The 23,545-nt window shown below is 56.5% G+C and overlaps 8 protein-coding genes across 8 annotated transcripts; 3 read left to right on the top strand and 5 right to left on the bottom strand.

The window, feature by feature from the left end:
* Nucleotides 1–322: 322 nt before the first annotated feature.
* LY79DRAFT_665337 (uncharacterized protein) lies at nt 323–1,373 on the top strand (the record flags this gene model as incomplete). The annotated part of the gene is made up of 2 exons (XM_060563044.1): nt 323–669; nt 731–1,373. The coding sequence occupies 2 exons, from the start codon at nt 323–325 to the stop codon at nt 1,371–1,373; spliced, it is 990 nt and encodes a 329-aa protein (XP_060420300.1).
* A 69-nt stretch (nt 1,374–1,442) lies between these two features.
* LY79DRAFT_148044 (uncharacterized protein) lies at nt 1,443–2,437 on the bottom strand. Its single transcript, XM_060551029.1, has 3 exons — nt 1,925–2,437; nt 1,695–1,769; nt 1,443–1,616 (listed from the first exon to the last, which is right to left on the bottom strand). Exons 1-3 carry the CDS (start codon nt 2,328–2,330, stop codon nt 1,513–1,515), a joined length of 585 nt encoding a protein of 194 aa, XP_060420299.1. The 5' UTR covers nt 2,331–2,437; the 3' UTR covers nt 1,443–1,512.
* Nucleotides 2,438–3,141: 704 nt separating this feature from the next.
* On the bottom strand, nt 3,142–7,048 carry LY79DRAFT_504977 (variant SH3 domain-containing protein; the record flags this gene model as incomplete). Its single annotated transcript, XM_060553564.1, has 2 exons — nt 3,142–6,906; nt 6,974–7,048. The coding sequence occupies 2 exons, from the start codon at nt 7,046–7,048 to the stop codon at nt 3,142–3,144; spliced, it is 3,840 nt and encodes a 1,279-aa protein (XP_060420298.1).
* A 2,178-nt stretch (nt 7,049–9,226) lies between these two features.
* LY79DRAFT_586310 (kinase-like domain-containing protein) lies at nt 9,227–11,285 on the top strand (the record flags this gene model as incomplete). Its single annotated transcript, XM_060560619.1, has 4 exons — nt 9,227–9,278; nt 9,336–9,403; nt 9,467–9,634; nt 9,690–11,285. 4 exons carry the CDS (start codon nt 9,227–9,229, stop codon nt 11,283–11,285), a joined length of 1,884 nt encoding a protein of 627 aa, XP_060420297.1.
* Nucleotides 11,286–11,781: 496 nt separating this feature from the next.
* LY79DRAFT_699531 (RAI1 like PD-XK nuclease-domain-containing protein) lies at nt 11,782–13,622 on the bottom strand (the record flags this gene model as incomplete). The annotated part of the gene is made up of 9 exons (XM_060564894.1): nt 13,408–13,622; nt 13,072–13,314; nt 12,991–13,022; nt 12,906–12,933; nt 12,844–12,851; nt 12,691–12,791; nt 12,470–12,640; nt 12,093–12,392; nt 11,782–11,984 (listed from the first exon to the last, which is right to left on the bottom strand). The coding sequence occupies exons 1-9, from the start codon at nt 13,477–13,479 to the stop codon at nt 11,782–11,784; spliced, it is 1,158 nt and encodes a 385-aa protein (XP_060420296.1). The 5' UTR covers nt 13,480–13,622.
* Nucleotides 13,623–14,124: 502 nt separating this feature from the next.
* On the top strand, nt 14,125–17,451 carry LY79DRAFT_665332 (Sec8 exocyst complex component-specific domain-containing protein; the record flags this gene model as incomplete). Its single annotated transcript, XM_060563043.1, has 2 exons — nt 14,125–16,748; nt 16,803–17,451. The coding sequence occupies 2 exons, from the start codon at nt 14,125–14,127 to the stop codon at nt 17,449–17,451; spliced, it is 3,273 nt and encodes a 1,090-aa protein (XP_060420295.1).
* A 357-nt stretch (nt 17,452–17,808) lies between these two features.
* On the bottom strand, nt 17,809–19,630 carry LY79DRAFT_535852 (WD domain-containing protein). Its single transcript, XM_060556550.1, has 2 exons — nt 19,305–19,630; nt 17,809–19,224 (listed from the first exon to the last, which is right to left on the bottom strand). The coding sequence occupies exons 1-2, from the start codon at nt 19,399–19,401 to the stop codon at nt 17,876–17,878; spliced, it is 1,446 nt and encodes a 481-aa protein (XP_060420294.1). The 5' UTR covers nt 19,402–19,630; the 3' UTR covers nt 17,809–17,875.
* Nucleotides 19,631–22,829, bottom strand: LY79DRAFT_535851 (MIF4G like-domain-containing protein). The gene is made up of 4 exons (XM_060556549.1): nt 22,536–22,829; nt 21,999–22,471; nt 20,872–21,949; nt 19,631–20,819 (listed from the first exon to the last, which is right to left on the bottom strand). Exons 1-4 carry the CDS (start codon nt 22,612–22,614, stop codon nt 20,047–20,049), a joined length of 2,403 nt encoding a protein of 800 aa, XP_060420293.1. The 5' UTR covers nt 22,615–22,829; the 3' UTR covers nt 19,631–20,046.
* Between the last annotated feature and the right edge of the window lie 716 nt (nt 22,830–23,545).

Below are 23,545 nucleotides of genomic sequence, written 5' to 3'. Positions count from 1 at the left end.
CTGCAAAAAATAAAGTACTGGTCAGTGCACCGCTTGTGAGCCACCACCCCGACCCTTGCTCTGCAGTCTGAGTAGACTGCGTTGCCCGCACTTTAACCGAAGAGGATGACAGAATGGAAGCGAAGCTCCCCCCAGGCCTGGGCTGAGGGGCCAAGGTACCTCCGTAATCCCCCCACCATCTCGACTCCCAAAACCACCAAGCTACAAAACAACATCGTCACCTCTCTAATACGCTCAGTGCCGTCTGTTCCCCTCTTCCTCTCCCCTCCCTTTGAACCGCGATCTCGAAGTTTCAATCGCACCCATATCAACACCTTCGAAAATGGCAGCCAAGGGAGACAAAATCGAAAAGATCATCGCGCGGCTGCAGGCCCGCATCGGCGAGGGCCAGTTCTACGAGGCCCAGCAACAGACGCGTGTGGTCGCCGCCCGCTACATCAAGACCGCCAACTGGCCCGCTGCCACCGACATCCTCTACAACGTTGCCCAATCCCTACTCAAGGCTGGCCAGGGCGGCAGCGGTGGTGACCTCGCCGTCATGCTCGTCGACGTCTTCCGTCAAGCCGAGCTCAAGCCCGACGCTGCGAGCAAGGGCAAGCTGCTCACATTGCTGCGCCTCTTCCCCGCCCAGGAGCCTACGAGGAAGAAGTTCATTGGGGAGATGATTGCGTAAGTTATCATGTTGAAGTGGCCCGGGGGAGCCTAGGCAAGCTAACTACGGATCCTACAGGTGGTCTGCCAAGTTCGGCGAGTACCCCGCCGGTGACGCCGACCTGCACCACGTCGCCGGGTCGCTCTACGCCGAGGAACACGAAGCCTACGAGGCCGAAAGACACCTAGTGCTTGGAACGAAGGACTCGGCCGAGGTTCTCGCCAAGATGGAATACGTGTGGTACAAGGAGGACGATTCGCACACGGCCCCGCTCTACGCCTCCCGCGCCATCCTGCCCTACCTCCTTGTCGGCAACGTCCGCGCCGCCAACACGTGCTACCGCCTCTTCACCTCCTCCCTCAGCAACGATAACAAGGGCCTCGGCGTCCAGGACGTCAGCAGCAACAGCGCCGACCTGCGCATCTTCCCCAGCCTGCCCCTCCTCAACTTCCTTGGCCTGTTATTGCTGGCGGTTCAGCGCGACGCCCCCGACGCCTACAAGCAGCTCCTCGCAAAATACTCGTCCAACATCGCCGAAGTCGGTGCGTGGAACGAGGCGCTCGAGATCATTGCTGAGATGTACTTTGGCATCCAGCGTCCGAAGCAGAGCAACCCGCTGATGGACATGATGGGCAGCCTGTTTGGCGGTGCCGGCGCCCCGCAGCAGAGACGTCCCGCTACGAGACGGGTGGAGGCGCCCGCAGCTGAGGGCCTGGATTAGATGACTCGCCTATCTGCCGAACGTGCCGCTAAACATGCCCGGACTAGACGCTGAAAAGGGAGAAAAACATGGAGTCAAAATGTCGTAGCAGTGACGGCGGCTCCAGGTTTCGTAGATATGAGTGGGCTTCGCATCGCGTTCAGAAGGCACGGGGCAGCTCCGGCTCGGCCTCGTACATCCAGTTGTCTTCTGCAAGAGCCGCCACCTTGGCCCGGAGACTGACCCTGACAGCTTCCAGCAGCTCTACACCAAAAAAATGAATTCAGAAAACAGTTCGTATAGGGGAAAGAAGTTGAAAACATGTGAGAGATGGCGACTCACCTTCGGGCTGCTCACGAATCGCAGTGTGGTTAACCTGATGCTGCTTTACCGCCTCCGCAAGCCTCTGGCGCTCTTCTATAGAGAAAGAAAAATCATAGTTAGCATAACCCCATAGCTCTATACCCCCTTTTCCCCCCTCCGAAGAAAAAAAAGAAAATGAACATGAAAGAAAGTTACAGCTTCTCTCTCTCTCTCTCTCCGTGCTCGGCGAAAGTAGGGGGAAAACGTACTGTTGCTCTCTTCCCGGTCGTCCGTCGCCGCCGCCTCGTCAGCCTCATCAAAAACCAGCGTCGGCAGCTCGCCCAGCTCGACCTCGCCGTGCTCGTCTCGCACGACAATCTCCACAGGCGCGCCACCCCCATCCGATAGCACGTCGACGTCGAGGCGCAGCGTCTCGGCCGAGGCCCCAGACGACGAGCCGCCCCCGGCGGCCACCGCCATGCCGTTACCGCTGCCCGCGGCCGCGACCGCCGCGGAGACGATGCCCCCCGCACCGCCGGAACTCGTCGTTGTCGCAGCCGCAGACGCCCCCGTGGGGCCCGTCGGCCGCCTCGTCAGGCCCTGGAAGAGGTTCCTCCGGACCTGCCGCCGCGGGGCGCCCGGCGGTGGCGCCTGTCGTGAGGTGCGGTCGGCCATGGCGTTTGAGATCTTTCTCTTGTCTCTGGTGCAAGCAAGGGGATACGGTGGTGGATCTCGTGTATGCTGTCTCTTCTTCCTGCGTCTTATTTTTATTGTTGTTGTCTTTTCTCTCCCTTCTGTCTATCTTTTAGGCGTCGTCGGATGCCGGTAGAAATGACGGTGACTCTGTTTTTTTTTTTCTTCTTCCCTTTTGGTTTATAATCATTGAGAAATGTCGATGCCGAGCAAGACAGAGCCGGGCGTGAGTAGGGATGTGGCTTGCATGGTCGTCATCGGTGCCAGCACCCCTCTGTTTACATTCGAGAGGACTCTGTCGTCCAGGCACCATGGCGCGCCGTTTCACCTTATCGATAGAGGACACAGTGCCGACTGCGTCGCTATCCAGGGAGGAACACAGTGTATTGCAACTGCACTACCCCGTACAGAAGTATTCATCACAACACCACTACAGAGTATTGAGACCAACAAATCATACATTATAGTTCTCATTAAGGCCATATACGCGTGAATTTTGTGTTACAGAACCATCCTATCCTCGACATGCATGATTCCCATTACGTATCGTACATTAGAAACTCCCACAGCCATGATATTGATGATGATGGAACGCATGCAAGCCGTACCCTATCCAGTCCCAAATACCGCAGAATAAAGGAAGAATAAAAAAAAAGAGGAAAGTAATACAAGATAAAACGCCGAGTTATGCATACCATGAACCGACCTGCTATGACCGCTTAAGTCCCCTTTTTCGACATTGTCTTTCCAAGCATGAAAGACCAAAGAAGTGGGACATTCCAGAATGCAACGCTCATCCAACACACACCCACTCGGCGAAGACGCACCATCGCGCGGTGCGGTCCGCCAAAACCAGTCCCCTCCACACACCCTTCTCCGAACACTTGATGATGGTCTCCCACGTACCACCGTCACCAAGGTCGTCTTCCACTGCTCTGCTGCCAATACTGATTCCCCGGCGCTCTTCCTTGCGCATGAGACGGAGAATCTTGCCACCAGGAGTCTGGATTGCAAGCTTTGCGGGCTTTTTCCCACCTCCAGCCATCGTACTGGGGTTCGACCCACTGGCGATGGAGGCCGTCATGCTCATGGCTGAGCCCGGTCTGGCGAAAGGTATCGGGCTTGCGCCCCCGGGATTCGACGACGGGGTCATCGCCGAGCCACTCCCGCCGACAGAGCTGGGATGTTGTCGAATCGCAAACACAAAAGTGTTGTTCAGAGCAAGCCGTTGGCACTGGGGCTGAACAACGTAAATGTCGTGACGCTGTGCATGCGGCGTCGGGTGTCGCGTCACGAACTCATACGGAGGATTCTCACCCGTGTGGATGATTGGCAAAGCGAAAGCCACTGGATGGGGAATGTCCTTGATGCTGTGCATCAGACCACGCTTGCCGGCGTAGATCTTCAAGACTCCTTGGCCTTCGTCCCCAGGCAGCAGAGCCTTGACCGTGTATCGCTTGGTGCCGTTGAACCACTCCGCTTGGGCCAGTGCTCTCTTTCTCACAACTTCGCCGCTCTCGAAAACATCGCCATCGGCGTCTCTTGTGTAGGCTCGGACCTCCACCTCAGCAGCCACTTCTACGTCTGGCGGGGCGTTGAACTTGATATGCACCATCTCCAGGTCTTCGATGCGGGTGGCTGCCGTGTTGTAATCAACCATCTCAAGCATGTTCTTGAAGAATGGAGGGCAAGCGCAAGGAAGGTTGAGCAAGACTTCATGGGCCTGCGGGGGGCAAATGTGCTGCTGGGTGTGGTGTTCGGGAATGTGCGTCCAACAGAGCTCTGTCGGCCGCGCAAGGAACCACCAAAAGTCGGCCACGCTACTGCTAGCGCTCGAGTAAAGATGCCTTCTGGGGTAGGAAGGGCTGGCCATGCAGCAGTCCATCATCCGCCATTCGTTGTCGACAAGAACAGCGTTCCACCAATGGTTCGCCCTAGGCATGATGTTATGCTCAGGAATTTCACCGGGTGTTTTGAGATAGCCGTGGATGACCTCACACTGGATGCCGACAGCGGAACACATCTCCATCACGAGGACGGCGTACTCCTCGGCGCTTGCTCGCTTCGACTGCACAATTCTCCTGGTGTCAACCACTCCTTCAAAGTCCTCTTCCCAAAGGATTTTCTCGGACACCCAAGTGAATATGGCCCGCAGTCTTTGAACGTCGCTACGATAGGGCCGGCAGACGTAGGTCGTTGCGACGCTTTGCGCTGTTATCGTCGCCGGAAGACTGCTCACAAACCTCGAGTTCTTGTCAACTTGTGTCAGGTTCAGCGACTGATAGTCGATGGGATCCTCCACAGGCATGCCGTCAGCCCCTTCGTCACCCTCCATGCCCTCAAACAATTCATCGACCGGGTTCAGCGCAGGGTAGTCGAGCATCTGACAGCGGTCTTTGCGCTCGTCCCTCTCGTTCTTACTTAGAGAGTTGGACCGGTTGACATCTCTTCGAACCTGAACCCAGTCGACTCCGTTGGCAGGACCCATGTCTCTGGCTGCTTCCCTACCAAAGCCAGAACTTCCCATGGCGGCCAAGTTGGAGATGCTGGCGTTAGCCCCGGCGGCGACATTAGGCATGGAGCGGGCGAAAGGCGAAGACCTGGGCGAGTCGGCGCCCATCGCAATACTACTGCGTCCGGAGGCCACTCCAGTCTTCGCCGTGTCGAGGAGTTTCTTGAAGATGCTTCTTTTCGCGGGTTTCGGAGTGACGAGGCCTCCAAGTCCTGCGTCCTCATGGAAGCCGACTGTAGATTTTGGCCTGGCAGCGTCTGACGCGTGGCTGCTGTGATAGGTGACGCCTGTGAAGGGGGTTTCTGGACGCTCGATATCGACGTCGCGCATGCCCAGGGCACTCTGGGCACGCTTTTGAGTCTTTCGAGCGAGACTTCCCGCGCTTGTAGCGCTAATGGCGCCGGCTGATGACCCACTCATCAAACTCCTGTCGCTGCTCTGCGTCGTCGAGCTCTGGTTGCCTGAAGAGGCGCTGGTGGAGTTGGTCTTGGTAGTAAATGTCCTGTTCAGCACGTTGCGGCCAATGTCGTAGGCTGACTTCCGTTTGTTGAGTTTTCTCTCCTCCGATCCACTCATTGAAGACTTGGGTCTCTCGTATAACTGGCCTTTGGGTGGCGGCTTTGGTGCCTCATCCTCAAGGTCAGCCATACTTGCGCTATGTTGATGCATTTTTTTGAGACGACTTTCCATACGTTCGACGTAGTTACTTAATTGAGGTAGCTGTTCCTTGTCCTCTCGGTGCCCGTTTTGGTGGGATTGGTCTCGCGAAGATCCGCCGCTCCAGGTCTCGTAACCTTCGTCTGGCTGTGCTATGCCCATGGATGTCTGTGGTCTTTGGTAAGTGTTCTTTCTCCTCGCACGGTCATTGACCATGTTGAAGGATTCGGGCGACCATGGATCGAGTGGCGGTTCGGGAGTTGGATCTCGAGGCATGCCAAGGGCGTCCAGCTGCTCTATTACGCCGTCCATTGCCTCCCGCAATGGTGAAGGAGTCATATGACTGGCCGAGGGGGAAGGCGGGCACGGCGAGTGCAGCCTGGATGTCTGTATCGGCGGCGGTCGATGAGCCTGGTAAGAAAGATGTGAGCCTTGCCTGTCCGAGGTGGAGTGCCGATTCTCGTATGACGCGGTCGAGTCTTGGCGCATAAAATCAAGTCGCTTGTCAAAAGAGTTCCCAGAGCCTTGTCTCCCCGAGTGAAAGCGGTTGTCGTGGGAGGCATTGGACTCTTGACGGGAAACGTCGTGTCGACTATCGTAGGATATGCTTTGCTTATGCCGCGACGCTGCTACGTGTCGATGTGGAGGTGGCGCTGGAGGTGGAGGAGAGTCCACTCTTTCTCGGGTGGGAGGACGATATGGCTTATAGCTTATCGAAGGAGCCGGCGAAACACCTCTGGAGCTGTAGCCTTGAGATGGTGGGATGGGGGATGGGCCTCGTTCCGTGTTGAATGAGTTCACTCTCGATCCGTGGCCGTAGTCGGGAACGGGTGTCCTAGCCCTTGGGACGGGGGTTCTCCCTCTCGGTATGTACTGCTGCTCGCCGTCGTTGAATGAGTTGCCTCGTGATACATAGCCGGTCGGGGCTGGCGACGTGTATGCTCGCATTCTATTCGAGACAGCACTGTTGAACGAGTTCTCCCTCGAAACATACGCCTCTGGGGCCGGTGACCGATCTCTCCTGCTTTGCTCAGCCATCGCGCTGTGAATCGATTCCCCAGAGTGCCCTCTAGGTCTCGGATTTGGGTTCGTCCGGTAGACTTCAGGCTGTTTCGCTGCTGTGTAGTGCGGCGCTTTGGAGTATGCTTCGAAGGGCTTTCGGAAAGTTCTTGACTTTTGAGGTGTACTCGGGCTCGGCGTGTCTGCGGGGAGCGGGCTGGCAGATCTGGTTGTGGGCCGGAAATCAGAGGGCAGAACCTCAACAAAGTTGGAAGGAAACACTCCTATCGTCCTTCGGTCGCGCCATAACCTGCCTGTCCACCAAGAGCCGTCGCCGGCATTGAGGCATTCGATTAGGTCGCCTTCGATGAAGCCGAGATCTCGCTTGGACTGTGGGACGGCAAGTCAGCATTCGGAAATCGCTCTTCTCCACCAAGGCCAAGGTATGCCAACATACCTCTCCTCCCCAAGAGTAGACGGCTCTGCACCAGCACGGAAACCGAGTGGGCAGAGACGGTGGTGCGGGCACCATGGTTGAAGGTGTGATGACGGTGCTGGCGACAGTGGTTGCGTGTTATCGGCCGCGACCAGTTGACAGTTGGTTTTGAGTGCCTTTGTGGTTGTTGGCGAAGCCCGGCACTCGGCTCGCGACGCAGCAAGTTTGTTGGGCGCGATGATGTAAGTTGCGATTGGCAAACGTGGTGGCCATGCAAAGGAGGGTCGGCGCAGGCAGAAAGCAACAACTAGGGATAATGACGACTCCAGGCTCTCGCAGCGAAGCGAGAGGCAAGCGAGAAATTGACTCTGAGCTTGTGGGAGCAGCAGGTCTTTTTTTTGTTACACTTGCCGGCCCTTGGACGAGGCCGTGAGCAGTGCAAACAAGTCTCGCGCGTCGTGCACAGCGACAATGGCCTTGTTGGAGAGCGGGTGGGTAATCAGGAAACCGCGGCGTTGATGTCCAAGTGCGTGCGGGATAATGATGGCAGACTTGTGGAATGGCGACTTGCCGGACACGACTTCCAAGAAAGGGATGCGGTGAATGTCAGTGGCGGCCGGGGTCGCGGACCCGGGGCAACCAACAAACAGAGGGGCTCGTTGGCGGGGGGATTCCGGGAAGTCTCCAAACACTGGATGGGCAAAGGCGATCGGGGATGAGGGACAATCCAGGCTCGAGCTTTTTTCGCAACGGGTTGCGACCTTCTTGTGCGGCTGGCGTATCTCCACCGGTGATTAGTGGGCCCCGCTCGGCGCCACGCTAAGCCCAGGGTGGCACCTCTGTGGCCCCTGGGACCTTGGAGAAGGCTTGGTGTTCCTCCGTCACCGCCTGCGATGCCGAGCCAGCTGCAGGGTGCGATCCAAGGTGGTCGTCCTGTTTTGTCGGTATTCCCACTCTTAACCTTTTCTTCAGCTTGCCTGATCCAAGTCGTCTTATTACCGCTGCCTACGGAGTATTATGCCGCCCACTCACACAGGCTCGACTGTCCCGAGTGCCGCGCCTCACTTGCCGAGATACGCACACTAACTATATCATGGTGCCCTTGGCTAGCAAATGCCTGTTTCCCGGTCAAGTGAAGCAAGCCTTGAAAGAAAACGGCATGGCAGGCGGGTATCCGTAGTCTCCTCCCCCGACTCTGACTACACTAGTGTAAAGCAGGCACTCTGTTTTAGCGCGGGTGACAACTCAGCGTCGTCTCAAGGGGTACGCCCTGCATACCGTCTATTATCTCCTGTCCACTTGCGTTGGCAACCAGATTCTGCAAGGCAACGCGGCTAGTGCACGACCCCCTCCGCGAATAAGGTCGCAGGAAATCTGGACAACACCAAAGAGAAGAGATGGAAAGAGACGACAGAGACGTCGACGGGCGTCTCTTCTCTATTGCAGGCCGGATCAAGGTCACGCTCGCACTAGGCTGGTATGCGAACGACGCAACAACTCACACAACAGTCTCAATCCGTGACCGCACACTGCATTTCTCTCTTGCTCTCCTGCATATCAGCCATTAAACATCACCCACACACACATACACACCTACAGACTATTACTACTCTCGGCCTTTCCCCCTGCGGTTGGCTTTTCTTGTTTGCGAACCTCACGATGCTTCAGAAACAGCCGCTTTTGATCGGCTTCCTTTCGTTTGCTTTTCCGTCGCAAGACCGGCTGACTCGTCTTGGTTCATGGAACCCCTGGTACTAATTGCGGTACCCCGGAGCTCCCCCAGCTATACCAAAACGGAAGAAAGTAAACAAAGGGCCCGAGCTTTGCGACGAAGCACACCAACAATCGAGCCCCCCGACCGACCGACCGACCGAACGTCCACGGCCAGGAAAATAGAGAGCACCTTGGCTTGATCCCAGACGCCCGCCCGAACGGACAAGCGAGAAGCCCGCCTGCTGTCCCAAGCAACCTTGGTTGCGTCGATCCCGCTTGCTTTATTGTGTTAGACCCATTTGCTTTTTGGTTCGGCCCAAATATTACAAGCCAGGCCGTCCTGACTGACAGACGACAGCCCCGTTCCTATATCCATTTCTTCTTTCGAAACTGTCTCCCAACAACCCGCGGTCCTGCCTGCGCCGACTCTTCCCTTGAAACCCCTCGTCCTAGGACTCCGGGTCCAACCTCGCCAGCTCCTCACTCTCTCATACTCCATCTCTGCCGTAGGTAACTCGATTGAGCGACCACGCCGATTCAATGACGTCCAGATCGGCCGCGATGGCGGACGAGGGTCTAGCCGAACATTATCAGGTACTGGAGGAGCTTGGCCGTAAGTCTTGCCGCTGTCGCGTGGTTCCTCGGGCCGCAGCGCTGATATGACAACCAGGTGGAAGCTTTGGTGTCGTTTACAAGGCAATTGAGAAGGCCACCGGCGAGACCGTCGCCATCAAACATGTAAGTCCGACCCTATCCTCGGTGCTGAGGCTCCAGGACTCCGTCTAATAACCTCGCGCGCAGATCGACCTCGAGTCGAGCGAGGATGACATTCAAGAGATTCAGGGCGAAATCGCAGTCCTGAGCACATGCGCGAGTTCTTTCGTCACGCAATACAAGGGCAGCTTTCTGCGTGGCCACAAGCTCTGGATTGTCATGGAGTTCCTCGGCGGCGGTTCATGCCTGGACTTGGTAAGCTTCCACGCCCAACGGGTCTGCCGGATCTTCTTTAGCTGACATTTCTCAGCTCAAACCTGCCAACTTCGCCGAAGTTCACATTGCCATCATCTGCCGAGAGCTTCTTCGCGGCCTCGAATACCTGCATGCCGAAGGCAAGATTCACCGAGACATCAAGGCCGCCAACGTCCTGCTGTCCGAGGCAGGCAAGGTCAAGCTAGCCGATTTCGGCGTCGCCGCCCAGTTGACCAACATCAAGTCCCAAAGAAACACCTTTGTCGGCACCCCTTTCTGGATGGCGCCCGAGGTTATCCAGCAGGATGGGTATGGCTTCAAGGCTGATATTTGGTCCTTGGGCATTACTGCTATGGAGATGGCTAATGGCGAACCTCCCCTGGCACATATTCACCCGATGAAGGTTCTCTTCCACATTCCCAAGAACCCTCCCCCCCGCCTGGAAAACAACTTTAGCAAGGACTTTAGGGACTTTGTCGCCCAGTGCCTCGTCAAGGACCCCGACCATAGGCCTTCGGCCAAGGACCTCCTTCGCCACCGGTTCATTAGGTCGGCAGGCAAGATCGAGGCCCTCCAAGAGCTCATTGCTCGCAAGCAGATGTGGGATGCCAACCAGAACCGCAAAGCACACCCTATCTTTTACCAAGAGACGCTACATACCATGTCGCATAAGGACGACTCGGATGAATGGGTGTTCGACACGGTTAAGTCGGTGGCTCCCAAGCGACCGAACGGTCATGCGCGCAAGCCGTCCTACTTTTCGGCAGAAGAGGCCATGCGCCGCCTCGACCTCAAGGACGCCCCGCTCGGCCCCTCGTCTCCCGCTTCCGGAACCGTCCGCCGGTCGACTGTGCGTCGCCAGCCCTCGGGCCGCCAGGCTTCGGGCACACAGATCCAAGCGAACGGTTCACCCCCCTCGACCGTCGCCAGACGACCCCTACAGCCAGACATGTCGTACGGCAATTCTGGCTCCTCGGTGCGGCTCTTCCGTCGGGTTCCCTCGGACGGCTCTGTCACGGCCTACGAGGACACTTCCCCTGAAGGAACGTTTGGCAATGAGAACAAAGCACTGCCGCGAGCCTCGGCAGTTGAGCCCAGCAGCAAAGAGGCGATTCTCGGCCGTCGACTCTTCAGCAAGGCCGTCGAACCCACTCTGGCCGAACTCCACGCGCAGACGTCGGGCATGCAGAGGCGGGAAGCGCTGGCAAAGCTGACTGATGCGTTTACGCTCTTGGATTCGGTGGACCCGGAAGGTGCCTATCATTTGATGCAGAACCTGATGGCGGCTGTCTCGCAGGACAACAAGCTGAGCGCGGCTTTCATGCCCCAACAGTCAATTAAAACCCCGTCTGACGGTACGCCCCAGGGAACGGTCATCATCAGGAGCGCGGCGGCAACACCATCGTCAGGAAGCCCCACAAAGTTGATGATGGCGTCGAACAACCCGCACCTGAAGAGCCATAGGCGGCGCAACGGATCGATTGCCACGCCCGAGTCGGCTGAAAAAGATCCCGTGAGAGACAAGGCGGCGGTGGAGGCCAAGTATCCAGGGCGCCAGCCTCGTCCTGGCATGGAGCACTGCAAGCAACTGTCTGACGTGCTTTACGGTCGTTGGACCGAGGGTTTGAGGGTCAGATGGCCAGCAGTCTAGCCGCAGCCTCGACTGGCTCAACATGATTGATTGCTGAGGGACATCTCAGAAGACCGAAACAACATCATTATTCACGAGGACACGCTGTATGATGAGAGTGTAACGATCACGTCACAGCATATTGGTTTGGACAGCACACAAAAAAAAGCATCGGTGGGGTGAGAGTTCGCCCCTTCTTTTGACAGTCGGTAAATCGAAAGTTACCTAGGGTTGGGTTTATTTTGTTCTGATGAAGACGACGATGGGCTCCCGGTTATGTAGCTTTCACGACTGATGATATCTACACGGCCGGTGCGGGGTTTATCTGCGTCTCATGGGTTTTAGGCGTTGCGGGTTTGCTTTGGCACTAGTTAGATACCTCGTAGGTAGCATTGAGATCGCGTTTACAATAGATTGGATTGCGCAATACCTTCCCCGGCCCATCATCGTGTGAAATTGGCCTTGAGAAAGGACGGCCAGCCGGCCGGCCTCCTGCGATTGATTGTCGTTTCGATACCTAAAGCTCTGGCTCCGGCTCCGGCTCCGGCTCCGGTTCCGGCGCTGTGCTTCTCATCGAGAGCTTGATCCTCCAGTTGATGAACTCGTCCGTCAAGACATCCCCGTGGCCGGCCTCATCGATCTTGAACACCTCAATGTTCGGTTCCCCGGCCCGCCTGCGTATCCTCCACACGCCGTCGTCGTTGATGGTCTGCCGCAGCCCTGTCATCTTGTCAACGGCCCGTTCGTCGCAGATTAGATTCCCCTTTCAAGCGCCTATTCCAGGGAGGGACGAAGAGAGCAAAGAAAGATGGGAGGGGGAGGACTCACAGACGAGAAACTCGGCGGCAAAGTTAACGCACATGTCGGCGTTCCACAAAGCCTTGCCGCGGCGCTGCACCGTGTCGGGAATCTTCTCCGTCTCGATCTCCTCGACGCCCGTGAGGATGCCCTGGCGGTTGCGGAAGCCGACTATGATCTTGGGAACGCCCAGGAGGAAGGACTGTATCCAGAACTTCATGAGCTTGCGGTGGAAGTTGTCGACGTCGCGGTCGTCGCGGATGGCGAGGCTCGTCTTGAGCTCGACCCAGTTCGTCGGCGCGCCGGGCTTCGCGGGCTTGGAGTCCCAGACTTGGATGCGTCAGAGCGTTCTCGAGCGATGGGGAGGTAGAAATTGGAATAGGGGGAAGTGAGGAATGAATGCTCACCGGCGTCGACTTCGCCGCCTATGCAGATGACGGTCTGCCCGATGCCTGTGCGGACTACGGAGCAGTATTGGGCTTTGTTGTTGACGATCTCTTCGTCTCTCCTCTCGATGTACTCTCTGGGTGTGTCGCCCCAGGGGGCGGGGAGCGTCGCCAAGGTCTCAAACTTGTAACCTGTTTCCATAGTAAGCCTTCTTTCCGTGAGGGTAAGGTCTGCCTCATACCCCAAAACTGCATGACTTCAGGAGGTATCGGCCCTCGTCGCTGTGATGCGTTCTGTTGCTTCTGAGACGCTACCTTGTACTGGTGGTTCTCTTCAATGTATCTAGCTGAAAGTCAGTTTCATTTCAAGGGCGTGGCGTTGCCCAACAGCATACATGCAGTCCTGGGTAGGGTCAGCTCAATCGACGGTCAAGCTAGGAGGGGTTTTCATGCGCACTTGGTACAGCGTTGCGTTCATCTCGAAGCTAGCTCTTCTATCAGATCCTGATTATCAAATCTGTCATGAGATATAAGATACTAACCCGTCGCGATCTTCAAAAGGGGTCGCCATGATCTGAGTCAAAGTTAGCTAGAGGGACGCAGTAACAGCTGAAGACTCCTACCTTGGTCATCATGCCACGCCATGTCACAATCTGCGCGTCAATCTTTTGCCCCGTCTCTTCCTCATGGGCTTTGATGGTTTTGAGAAGTGCTTCTAGGTGTTCAGGCTTTGAGTCGTCATGCTTGATGAAGGTGTCGTAGCCTTTGGACAGGTCGGTGCCGAGGGCTGGCGTATAATAGTATCTCAGTGACGAGTCGTCCAGATGAAAATCATGGTTCTCGTCGTATGAGAAGCAAGCAAATTCCTGGAACCCGTTAGTCAAAGCGCTCAAATGAATTCGGGTGAAAGTGTAACCCAATGCGAATAAGACGTGAAGAAAGAACAAAAACGTGCATACCTTTGGTCGTTTGACTGGCTGGCTTGCAGCATAGAACCGCCCAATGGGCTGGATGGAGAAATGATCCGGCATAGCAATAGATACTGTGCAGCAATATACTACTTCAGATGATAAGAAAATTAAGCAAGACTTTCCTTCAGACGCGCTCTCATGGTCAGGGAGTCGGGATGGAGTACGGACTCGGTCGATAGCTCCGGTCTCAGCATCGGCGTCGGAAGTTGCGAGAGGAGCGTCTGCGGCGCGAGAGGTCGGCAGGGTGGGTGAGTTGCATTGCATGGGGCCGTCCTGGGGCGGTGGGGCACTAACTTTGGCCGCTAAAGCGAGCCACTAAAAGCCCCAGACCAGATCCGAACATCGCTGAAACGTGCATGCGGATGGTTAAGCTAGAGCCTAGAGCCGTCCGAACCCCTAGCAAAGCAACTACGGCGGGATGGGATGCCAGCACCTTGACGAAGCACGGTGCCCAATTCGACCCTCAACCTCCAACCTCAAATCCGACTTGGGCCTTGACCTATCGAGAGCTTCACTTCGATCCAACCACGACTGCGACAGCATCAACGACACGGAATCTGTGGAGTAGCAAGCCGCTGCTCATTCGGATTCCTTCCACCCCTGATAATCACCTCCGAGCCCACCGATCCTGCGATACCCCGATCCGCGATGCGATTCCCCTCCCTCCCAACCGTTTAAACCGCTACATACACCCGCACTTCCACCATGTCGAACCGGTACGCCGGCAGCGGTGGTAGTGGCCACCGCAATGGTAACGGCTACGGCAACTTTGGCAGGTGGGAAGAAGACTATGACCCGTACGGCAATGGCTACAACGGCAACGACAGAGGCGACAGAGGCGACAGAGGTGACAGAGGCGACAGAAGCGACCGAGGTGACAGAGGCGACCGGTACGCTGTAGGGCCCCCCCCGCCGAACACGAATGCCCGATCACCATCTTCTCTTCGAAGTGGCGGACCGCCGCCCGTCCGCGCCCGGGAGCGTGCCCAGGAGACGAGCGCCGAACGGCAGATCGTCCAGGTTCTCGAGCATATCAAACTGGAGTGGCCGTCTATGTGCCAAACCGACTGCGTCCCCGTTCAGCTTGCCCTACAGCTCCTAGACACCAGCTCCGTCGGCCGCGCCCACGAGTATGACAAATTCCGACAGACTCACGACTTCTTGCAGAGCTCTCTCAAGGGTATCGTTCATGAGCACCATCAGGGCTTCAACAGTTCTATCGGAACCTTCCACAAGATCCAGGGCAGCATACAGGCGTCGCAGAAGCGAGTGCGAGCGCTCAAGGACTCCCTGTTGGCCTCTAAAGTGAGCCTTTGCACGTCGGATCCCGAACTCAAAAAGCTCTCGGCCACATCACAGGCTTACGATGAGCTTCTTACATCCCTGAATGAGCTGGAAGAGCTGCGCATAGTGCCGGACCAGCTGGAAGCACGCATATCTGAGAAGCGGTTTCTGAGTGCAGTTGAGGTGTTGCAGAATGCGCTGCGCAAACTGAGGAAACCAGAGTTAGATGAGATCGGCGCATTGATCGACCTGCGGAGCTATCTCGCCAATCAAGACACGGCTCTCATGGATATTCTCGTCGAGGAACTTCACGAACACCTATATCTCAAGTCGCCGTACTGCCAGGAGCGGTGGCAGAACCTGGCCAAGACCCAAGGCGCATTCAAAGAGGGCAACTACGAATCAATCACCATTACCCCCTTCCATCAAGCACTGGATGCCATGGACTTCGAAGGGACAGTGGCTGAGGATCCGGCCAAGAACCCAGAGGCCGACACATTCTCCTACATCGCTCTGCTGGTGGAGTCTCTGAACAAACTGGGCAGATTGGAGATGGCTGTCGACACTCTCAAGCAGAGACTGCCTGTCGAGCTGTTTACCATTGTCAACGAGACGCTTAGGGAGGTCGACCAACGACACCCTAGCTCATTGCGCGGCGGCTCGGCTAACGCCCAAGGACTACACATCTATGGTAACCGGGAGACGCAAATGAGGGCGGATGTTATCTACGACCTGCTGTGGACGTTGTTTGGCAAATTTGAAGCAATTGCTGAGGGACACCGCGTATTCCACGAGTCGATCAAGGCGCTCATCCGGCGAGAGGGTGCTGGAAACAACAGCGCGTTGCTGGGAAGCTTCAAGGAGCTGTGGAACCTCTATCAAAACGAGATCCGCTCCCTCCTGCACAACTATGTCACAACGGACGCCGATGTGTACCAGTTCAGCACATCACCGACACTGGGTGCGAACAATGGTAAGAAGGACGCTGTTCGGGAACATCTTTTCAGGTTTGCCGAGGGCGATCCGAAGGCTGTGGACATGACTACTGAGTACGAAGCCTTGGAGAGCATCATTCGGGCTGCTGTTCCTGGTCTGACGGATACGTCTCGCAAGTCTGGCGCTGACAAGAAGCGGCCGACGCTTGATATTAGCAACACCAAGAGGGGAGGTTTGGCGGGTTGGGAGAACAAGCAGACGACCGGCACATACAGATCGATCGTCGAGCCCAGTGTCTTCAACATGAGCTTGCTTCTCCCGCCTACGCTCGTCTTCCTCCAGCGGTTGAAGATGATTGTGCCTCCAGGCTCGGACCTCGCCACTAGCACATTGACATCTTTCTTGGATAACTTCCTGGTCAATGTGTTCCAGCCTCAGCTGGACGAGACTCTGGGCAAGCTGAGCGACACCATCTTTGGCGAAGCTGACACATTCTTGCAAGACCAGGAATGGGCACAGGTTGCCAAGCGCCCCGTCTTCAAGGGCACAACCGCCTTCTTTGCTATTGTCACTGCTTTTTGCCGCATGCTTGGCACTATCCCCCACGACCAGGCCCTGAGCACGCTCATCATCACCCAGATGATGAGATACTACGACCGCTGCTTCGGGTGGTACAAGTCACTAGTGAGCAAGACCCAGGCGCAGGCGGGCGAGCCCACGAAGCTGCGCATGTCAGCGGCAATGACTTTGGAAGAGGGCGATGTCCAAGAGACCATAAAGCAGCTGTGGACCTCCGAACCCCTGGACCGCGAGCTTTTGGAGAAAGAAGTCGGTCTGCTCATTGTCCAGACAAATGAGAAGCGCATGGAGATGGCCGACATCATCCAGGATAAAGACACCATCTCGTCTCTTTGTCTCTTGTATACCAGCATGAAGTGGCTCGCGGTCAAGATTGCAAGCCTCCGTCACATAACCCGCAATGAAGCGGACTCCTCAAGGCCACAGCTGAACCGGGGGTCGAACAAGAGGTGGACGCTCATGAACGACCCTAACAAAGCCACTAGTGAAGATGGACCTGTGTATCTCCCTATGACGCAGGAGACTGTCCAGTACTTTTCCCTACCTAACCTATTCTTACATCTTGATGCTAACCGCGCCAACAGGGCTTTCGACGGCATCGTCACCTCCTTCGAAGAGCTCGCGGCCACCGCCCTCCTAACCCTCCATATGGAGATCCGCTGCGAGATCATCTACTCCCTCCGCACCGCCCTCTCCACAGACACGGCCCCGTACCTCCTCGATCAGGAAGTCACCGAGCCGGACCCGCAGATACTGACCCTCAACTCGGATCTCGTCCTCTACGACGAGACTATAGCGCGGTACCTCCGTGCCAAGGAGACGGCCTTCATTCGCACCGGCCTGGGCCTGCTGATCAACGCCTACCTCGTCACCAACGCGGCCTTCGTTTCGCCCATGAACGCAAAGGGCTGCGGCCGCATGCAGCTCAACATCCTTGTACTGCAGCAGAACCTCAAGAACGTGGAGGAGGGCGTCGACCTCGCGCGCGCGGCAAACTACTTTGCCCTCTTCGATAAGGGACCCGACGCTATCGTCGACAAGGCCCGCGAAGACAAGGACAAGGACGAGCACGCCGACCGGTCTGACACGTTCAATTACGAGGAGCTGCGCACCTTGCTGGAGCTGTGCTTCAGTGAACAGATCGCGAACCCGGAGCGCGGGATCGCGAGCGCCGCCAAGAGGCAGATGGCGGACAAGATGCTCGGCCTCAGCGAGCACATGTGGCAGACGTAGGGTGGATGGGAAAGGGGATTGGCTTCTGGGATCGATGTTCCGCAGGGGGGGGGGGGAGAGGCTGCCCGCCTGCCTATAACGGCTGGACACTGAATGAGTTTAGACATGCTTGCAACTTGCGAGGAGTTTGGGAAGAAAGGGGGGAAGGGTCGGCTATCATTACGAGATACAGACGGTACGACAACCAAAACCTCGCTGTCGGATGCCTCCGAAAGCCGCCATGCGTGCAATGCAGTCTTGATCAATTTTAGGGGGTATTATTCTTGTAGTCTATGGTTTTTTTTCCGTCTTAGCAAACTTTTCCCAACCGCATGTACAAAAACACGAATCCGTGAACTTTTTGCATCGTCCTTCTTTTCTCTCTCTCTCTCTCTCTCACTCTCTCACTCTCTCACTCTCCCCCCACCCACTTACGCCCGATTTCCTACGAAGCGACGAGATCCCTCCCCCTGTTAATCTGCACCTTCTTGTCCTCGCCACCGCTGACGATGCCCCACGTCTGATCCCAGGCGAGGCCAAACACCTTTGCGCCCTCGCCGCCCGCGAGCGCCTTTTTGCCCTTGAGCCACTCCCTGCCGATGCTGTAGACGGCCTCGCTGACGCTGCCGCCGCCCTCGTCCTTGGTGGCGGGCCGCACGCTCCGCAGGTCCCAGATCTTGACGGCGCCGTCGTGAGAGGCTGATGCCAGGCTGTAGTCGTTGTCTGGGGAGGGGGCGAGGGCCGAGACCATGTTGGTGTGGCCGCGTAGGGTGAGGACCGAGGTGGCCGAGGCTGAGGCGCGGGGGTCGAGGAGGGCGACGTGGCGGGCGGCGGAGCCCGCGGCGACGAGGGACGAGTTGCGCGGCATGGGCGCCAGGCAGAGGAGCGGGTGGAGGGTCGTCAGGGTCGAGACGACGGAGCCGGTCGTTAGGTCGAGGGTGCGAAGGGTGTGGTCGGCCGAGACGGAGTAGGCGACGGTGGCGTCGGTGGGGTGGAAGGCGGCGCCGGTGGCGGAGGCGTCAGCGTGGGCGGCGATCATGGCGAGGGCACCCTTCTGCGGCACCGTGACGGACGAGTTGGAGAGCTTAGCACGCTTGACGCTGCTGGCATGCGTGGCGGGGATGTCGTCGGCGTCGACGTCCGGGCTGCCCTTCTTGGACGCTAGCCAAAGGCCGACACGGCCGTCGGCCGAGGCCGTCAGCAGCTTCTTGGAGGGACCGTGGACGTCGAGCGAGTTGATCATTTTCTTGTGTCCGTGTAGCTCGAGCGTAGGCTTGAGCTCGCCTGAGAAGCCGTCGGCCGACTCGGTGTACTTCCAGACAAGGACCTTCTGGTCCAACCCGACGGAGGCGATCTGCGACGAGGAGAGGAACTTGGCGTCCGTCAGGAGCTTGGCGTGGCCGCCGGCGCGGGCCGAGGGGGACGTCGCCAGACACTGGCCGGAGCCATTCCAGACGCGGACGAGACCGTCGTAGCTGGCCGAGAGAATGCGATCCTGGCCCTGGGGGAGAGCGTCGCCGGACCAGCGGCCTGCGGCCGACGTGACCGAGAGGACGTCAACGGCGGCGACCCAGTCGTCATGCTCAAACGAGGCCTCGTAAACGGGGGGCAGCAGACTGCGGACATACTGCAGGGTGATAGTCGTCTCGAGCGAGAGGCCGTTCTCCTTGAGATATTCTTCGATTGTGGTGCGCAGGAAGGTTCCATTAACGAGGAAGTCGAGGGGCACGGGCGACGACGTGTTGAGCATCGACTCGGAGTTCAATATCCTTGAGAGGCCATATCGCTTAATGTCTAGGAGGGGAGAAGGATGTTAGCCGTCAACGTCACAGACCAACAACTCATTGGGTCCCCGGGAAGATCATAGGGCGTACCTGCGGGCACAATCAGTTGCCTCTTGCTCTCGTCCAACTGGAGATCTTCGTGCGTTGTCGTAAAGTTAACCTTCACCTGGGCCGCTGAGGACTCCATTGTAACTGGTTTGAGCTCTTGGGATACACCCAGTGTTTTTCTTGTACTGGTAAGGTTTGATGGCAGATTTGGAGAAGCGAACGTAGACCTGGTCTCCCTTGCGAGAGGCTGCGTGTTCGAAAGGCGGTTGATCGAGTGTAGATTGTACTGTTGAGAAATGCTGAATGCAAGCAAGATGGCACCTTTCCCCGTCCAAATTTTTTTGAAGCTGGCTGTCAGCCTTGCAGAAATCCTTAACCCCGCCGTACCGACTCTGCCCAATCAGTGCTACAGCGCAAAAAGGAACCGGTGTTAGGCTGGACGATGCCCCGCACCCGCCCGATTACCCAAGTACCAGGGCGGCAGCGAGAGCCACTAAAGTGGGAGGACCCTGGTAGATCAACATCCAAGACACAATCCGTCGTCCATGCCAGGAAGACCATCCAAGCAACGTCGAGAAAATCTAGGAAAGTATCTAGTTCCGCATTGAGTGCCTGACATCGAAGGCCCGATGATGATATCTTGTCTGCCAGGCCTTCACCCGATATATTCCAGACCATGCACATTTTGTGTAATCATACAAATTGAAGACATATTTCCTAAACAAGCCGACGAGAAGGACCAGCGTTTGGACTCCGAGACGACTATGACCCTTCTTGAAAGAGCTTAGACTTCGTCTACAGCGACAGCTTGCTCCTTGTTAGCCTCCACAATGAAGGCCTCCTCAATGGCTGACCGCCGTCGGAATACTCTCAGCCACCTCTCCCCCCATCGGCGGAGGAGGGCGTCGCGTTGGCCAGCGCCATCCATTTCCTCCATCATCTCGTCCTTGCTGCCCGAAGCCCAGCTGATCAAGGCATCATCCATCGCCCTGAAAAGATCACGCATAGCCTTGCACTCCCTTTCTTTCGCTTCTTCGTCCGCTTCGGCTTCTTTAGTCAACAACTGTCTGACCCGTCCTGTCACCTTGGCCACGGTTCCAAACACCAACTCGAAGACGTGCGGCTGCGCCAAGGCATCGCCCGACGACTGTCCCTCGACGTGGCTGCTGCCCACAAGGGCCCATTCGATAACCGTGATGGGTAGAAGAATCGAGTAGTTCAATAGCTTTTCGACGATCGAGATAGCAACGCCGGGCTGTGCTGCCCAATACGACATGACTGCGGTGATGATTTGGGCCTTAGCCACCTCAGATGCCGCGCCGACATCCAGCAGACGGTCCTTGGTGCGCTCGATACATGCCAGGACGTGACTGAGCGACTTAGAGCCAACCCAGCAGACAGCCGTGACGAAGATGTCGGTACTTGTCACCAAAGGATCCAAACCGCGTTCTATCGCAAGTGAGTGAATTCGTTCAATGATTGGCTGGAATTCTTCGTCGGGCGCCTTGCGTCTTAGCAACGCAGCGATCTCGCGACCCTCGGTTGAAAATGGAGTGGCTGGTTTTCATCTGTTAATACACGGATCATTAGGAGAAAGATTGTCACTCACTGTCGTCATTGAATTTGAAATCCGGAACATCTTTTTCCTTCTCGGGCCCAATCAAGGACTGGTAGGGTTCAGGAAGCGTTCCCTTGATACGTTGTGCAAAGCTGAGTCGGATTTCCTTGTCCAAGGCCCCAATTATAAACGCCTTTTGGGGATGCAGGTCGGGAAGGTAGACGTCGTCGACCCACTCTGTCCACTTCCAGGTGAAGCCAAAGTTGCTGAGATGATGTGAGAACCAATCGACGAACCTCTGCGAGAGTTCAAGGTCGATGCGGCTGGAGTTGCGGTACATATGCCGAATCGCTCTACCCAAGCTAGGTGCGATGGCTGCAGGCGCAATCTTGCAAGCCTCGGTAAGGACTGAGTGGTAGTAGACAAGCTTGTGCTCAGGTGTTGGTAGTTGGAAGAGCTGCGAGAAAACGGCATCAACAGCCACATCCTCGGGCTTCCATGTTGAGCGGCCAGTCTCAATATCCCTGAGTCGATCAAAAGGCGTCGCTCGCTTGACGAAGGTGGTGTCGGAGAAGTAGCAGTCCAGGTCAATGAGATATCGTGCAGTGACGTTGCGGTTAAAGTCAAGGATATTAATCGTATCAACCAAACCATCTCTGACCAGTGAGGCAGCGATGTCCGTCACAGGAGGCACAGACTCGACGTCTTGATTGCCGTATACTGAGAAGTAGACTTCGGGGAAGAGGGGCCGAGGACCAGCGATGATCTTCTCGGGGACCGTGATAGAGGGGAGGCTATGCTTCGTGGCATTGTCCAGCTTCTCCTGTGCCTCGATCTCCTCCAGTGGCAGTTTCCAGGGTCTAGGAAGGCAGGAAAGTTCCCAGCCATTTGCTGCTTCGCGCTGCAGCTGCTTCTGGAGCAATGCGATCACGCTCATAGAGCCACTGGGCTGGTCCTCCTTCTCGGAAAGGTACGGATCGATCAATGCTTGCAGGGCGTGGGGCTCCGAAGCGATAATTTCTGTCTTGTCCATAAGATCGGCGGCCTTCTGCTGCCACTGACCGGGAGCCGCTGCCATTATGTACGGGATCGTAAGAAGAATGATCTTGACCAGCTCCGTGCCAATTGTCTATGATCTGTTAGCCATCTCAAGAAATGTTAATGAATGCTGCACCTACGTCATCGGAGCTTGCCGTCTGCAAGTCAACAGCCCGACCAAACAACTCCTCTAGAACGGGGAAGATTCCCTCGCCGTCTAGAGAGCTCTGCAAGCAAGCAAGCAATTTCAGATAGAGTTTTACATCCCTCCATTCACCGGACTGAATCTTCTCTTGCGTCGTGGCGCTGAGCTTCGCAAGAATCTCGCCCACAATGTCGGGCTTGAGCGTATTCACCAGGAGAAGTACGCCAGCTACAAAAGGTGTCTTGAGTGGCTGCTCCAACGAGAGCTGCAAGACAAGGCCGATGAAGCTTTCGCGAAGCTCGGTGTCCTCTGCGTTGTCGGCAACGACGTGAGCGATGGCCTGGACCTCCTCGTGCCATCGGCGAAGAGGGGATTCGGCAAGAGAGAGGAGTTGTCTGCGAACCCTTACGTGCAGGGGCGCATTATCGATTCTTCTTCGCGATTGTCGGTGATCGTGTTCATCGTCGTCTGTCGCCGCCAGAGGTGGTTGGTGAGCTCGCGCCAAAACAGACACATAACAGGGGAAGCTTACCTCGATATCTTCTCTTCCTGTTGTTGTATCCACCACCACCACCGCCGCCGCCGTGGCGCCGTCTCTCGTAGTCCCCCATGTCAATGAAGCGTGGGTATAACGATTGAGTGAGGTACTGGATACGGGCAAGATATCTGTAAAGGCCAATGGGTCGGCCGAGGTGAAGCTCCTGGCAAGTGTACGAAGCCTCGAAGTAGGAACCTCAAAGAGTTATGGCGGAAGGAGACAAGCTTCCCCTGCTAGTAACGCCTGCACCCCGGGGCACTTACTTGGAAAGACGCGATGCATAGCTGCCTGAGGCAGCAGAGTATCTGGGGCGCACAGTGTATTTACCCGCCTCAGGTACTAAACCAGTTCTAGTTTCAAGGTACCTAAATACCCAACCAGGTACCAAAGATCAATTCAACCCTTGTTTCTTTAGCAGCAGGATATGAGAGCATCGTCCCAGATCATCTTTTGTATCCAGGCCCACGAGTAAGGGGATGAGAACCGTGACAAAGCAGTGCTTTGAACGAAATAGTGAGCTGCCTAGCATTTATCCTGCTCGGCCACTCTAAACAAAATTTCATAACAGCAGCATTCTTTCCCATTGTCTGAGCAAAGTAGCCAGTCCCAACCCTTTTAATTGACCTCCTTTGGCTCGCCATCGTTGCGTCGCCATGAATAAACAGAGAAAGCTGAAATCTTTTCCTCGGAATCATGCCCAATACCAATCCAGACCTGCCGCTCGCACCTCGCAACAAGCAGGAGAGGACATCCCAACTCCATGCCTTCCGCCGTTCTCCGCCAACAACCATAAAAGGGTTCACCCCCCCACAGCATCCTTAGCAAGTCCACCATGCGTCTGCCGAGTGCTGATAAGCGATGAAGCCCCGCCGGACCTTACGAAGTGATGAAAAGACGAGAAAAGAGTAGGCTCGGGCCGTCCAGACAATCGCCTGCCGTGGCGTAGCGTAGGGAAGTGTTTTCGGTAACATGAGGAAGAACAAAAGTGAAAGCCATCTCGGGTC

The sequence above is a fragment of the Colletotrichum navitas genome, assembly GCF_030913465.1.
Source record: "Colletotrichum navitas strain CBS 125086 chromosome Unknown LY79scaffold_2, whole genome shotgun sequence".
NCBI lineage: Eukaryota > Fungi > Ascomycota > Sordariomycetes > Glomerellales > Glomerellaceae > Colletotrichum > Colletotrichum navitas.
This window is presented reverse-complemented; position numbering and strand designations above follow the sequence as displayed.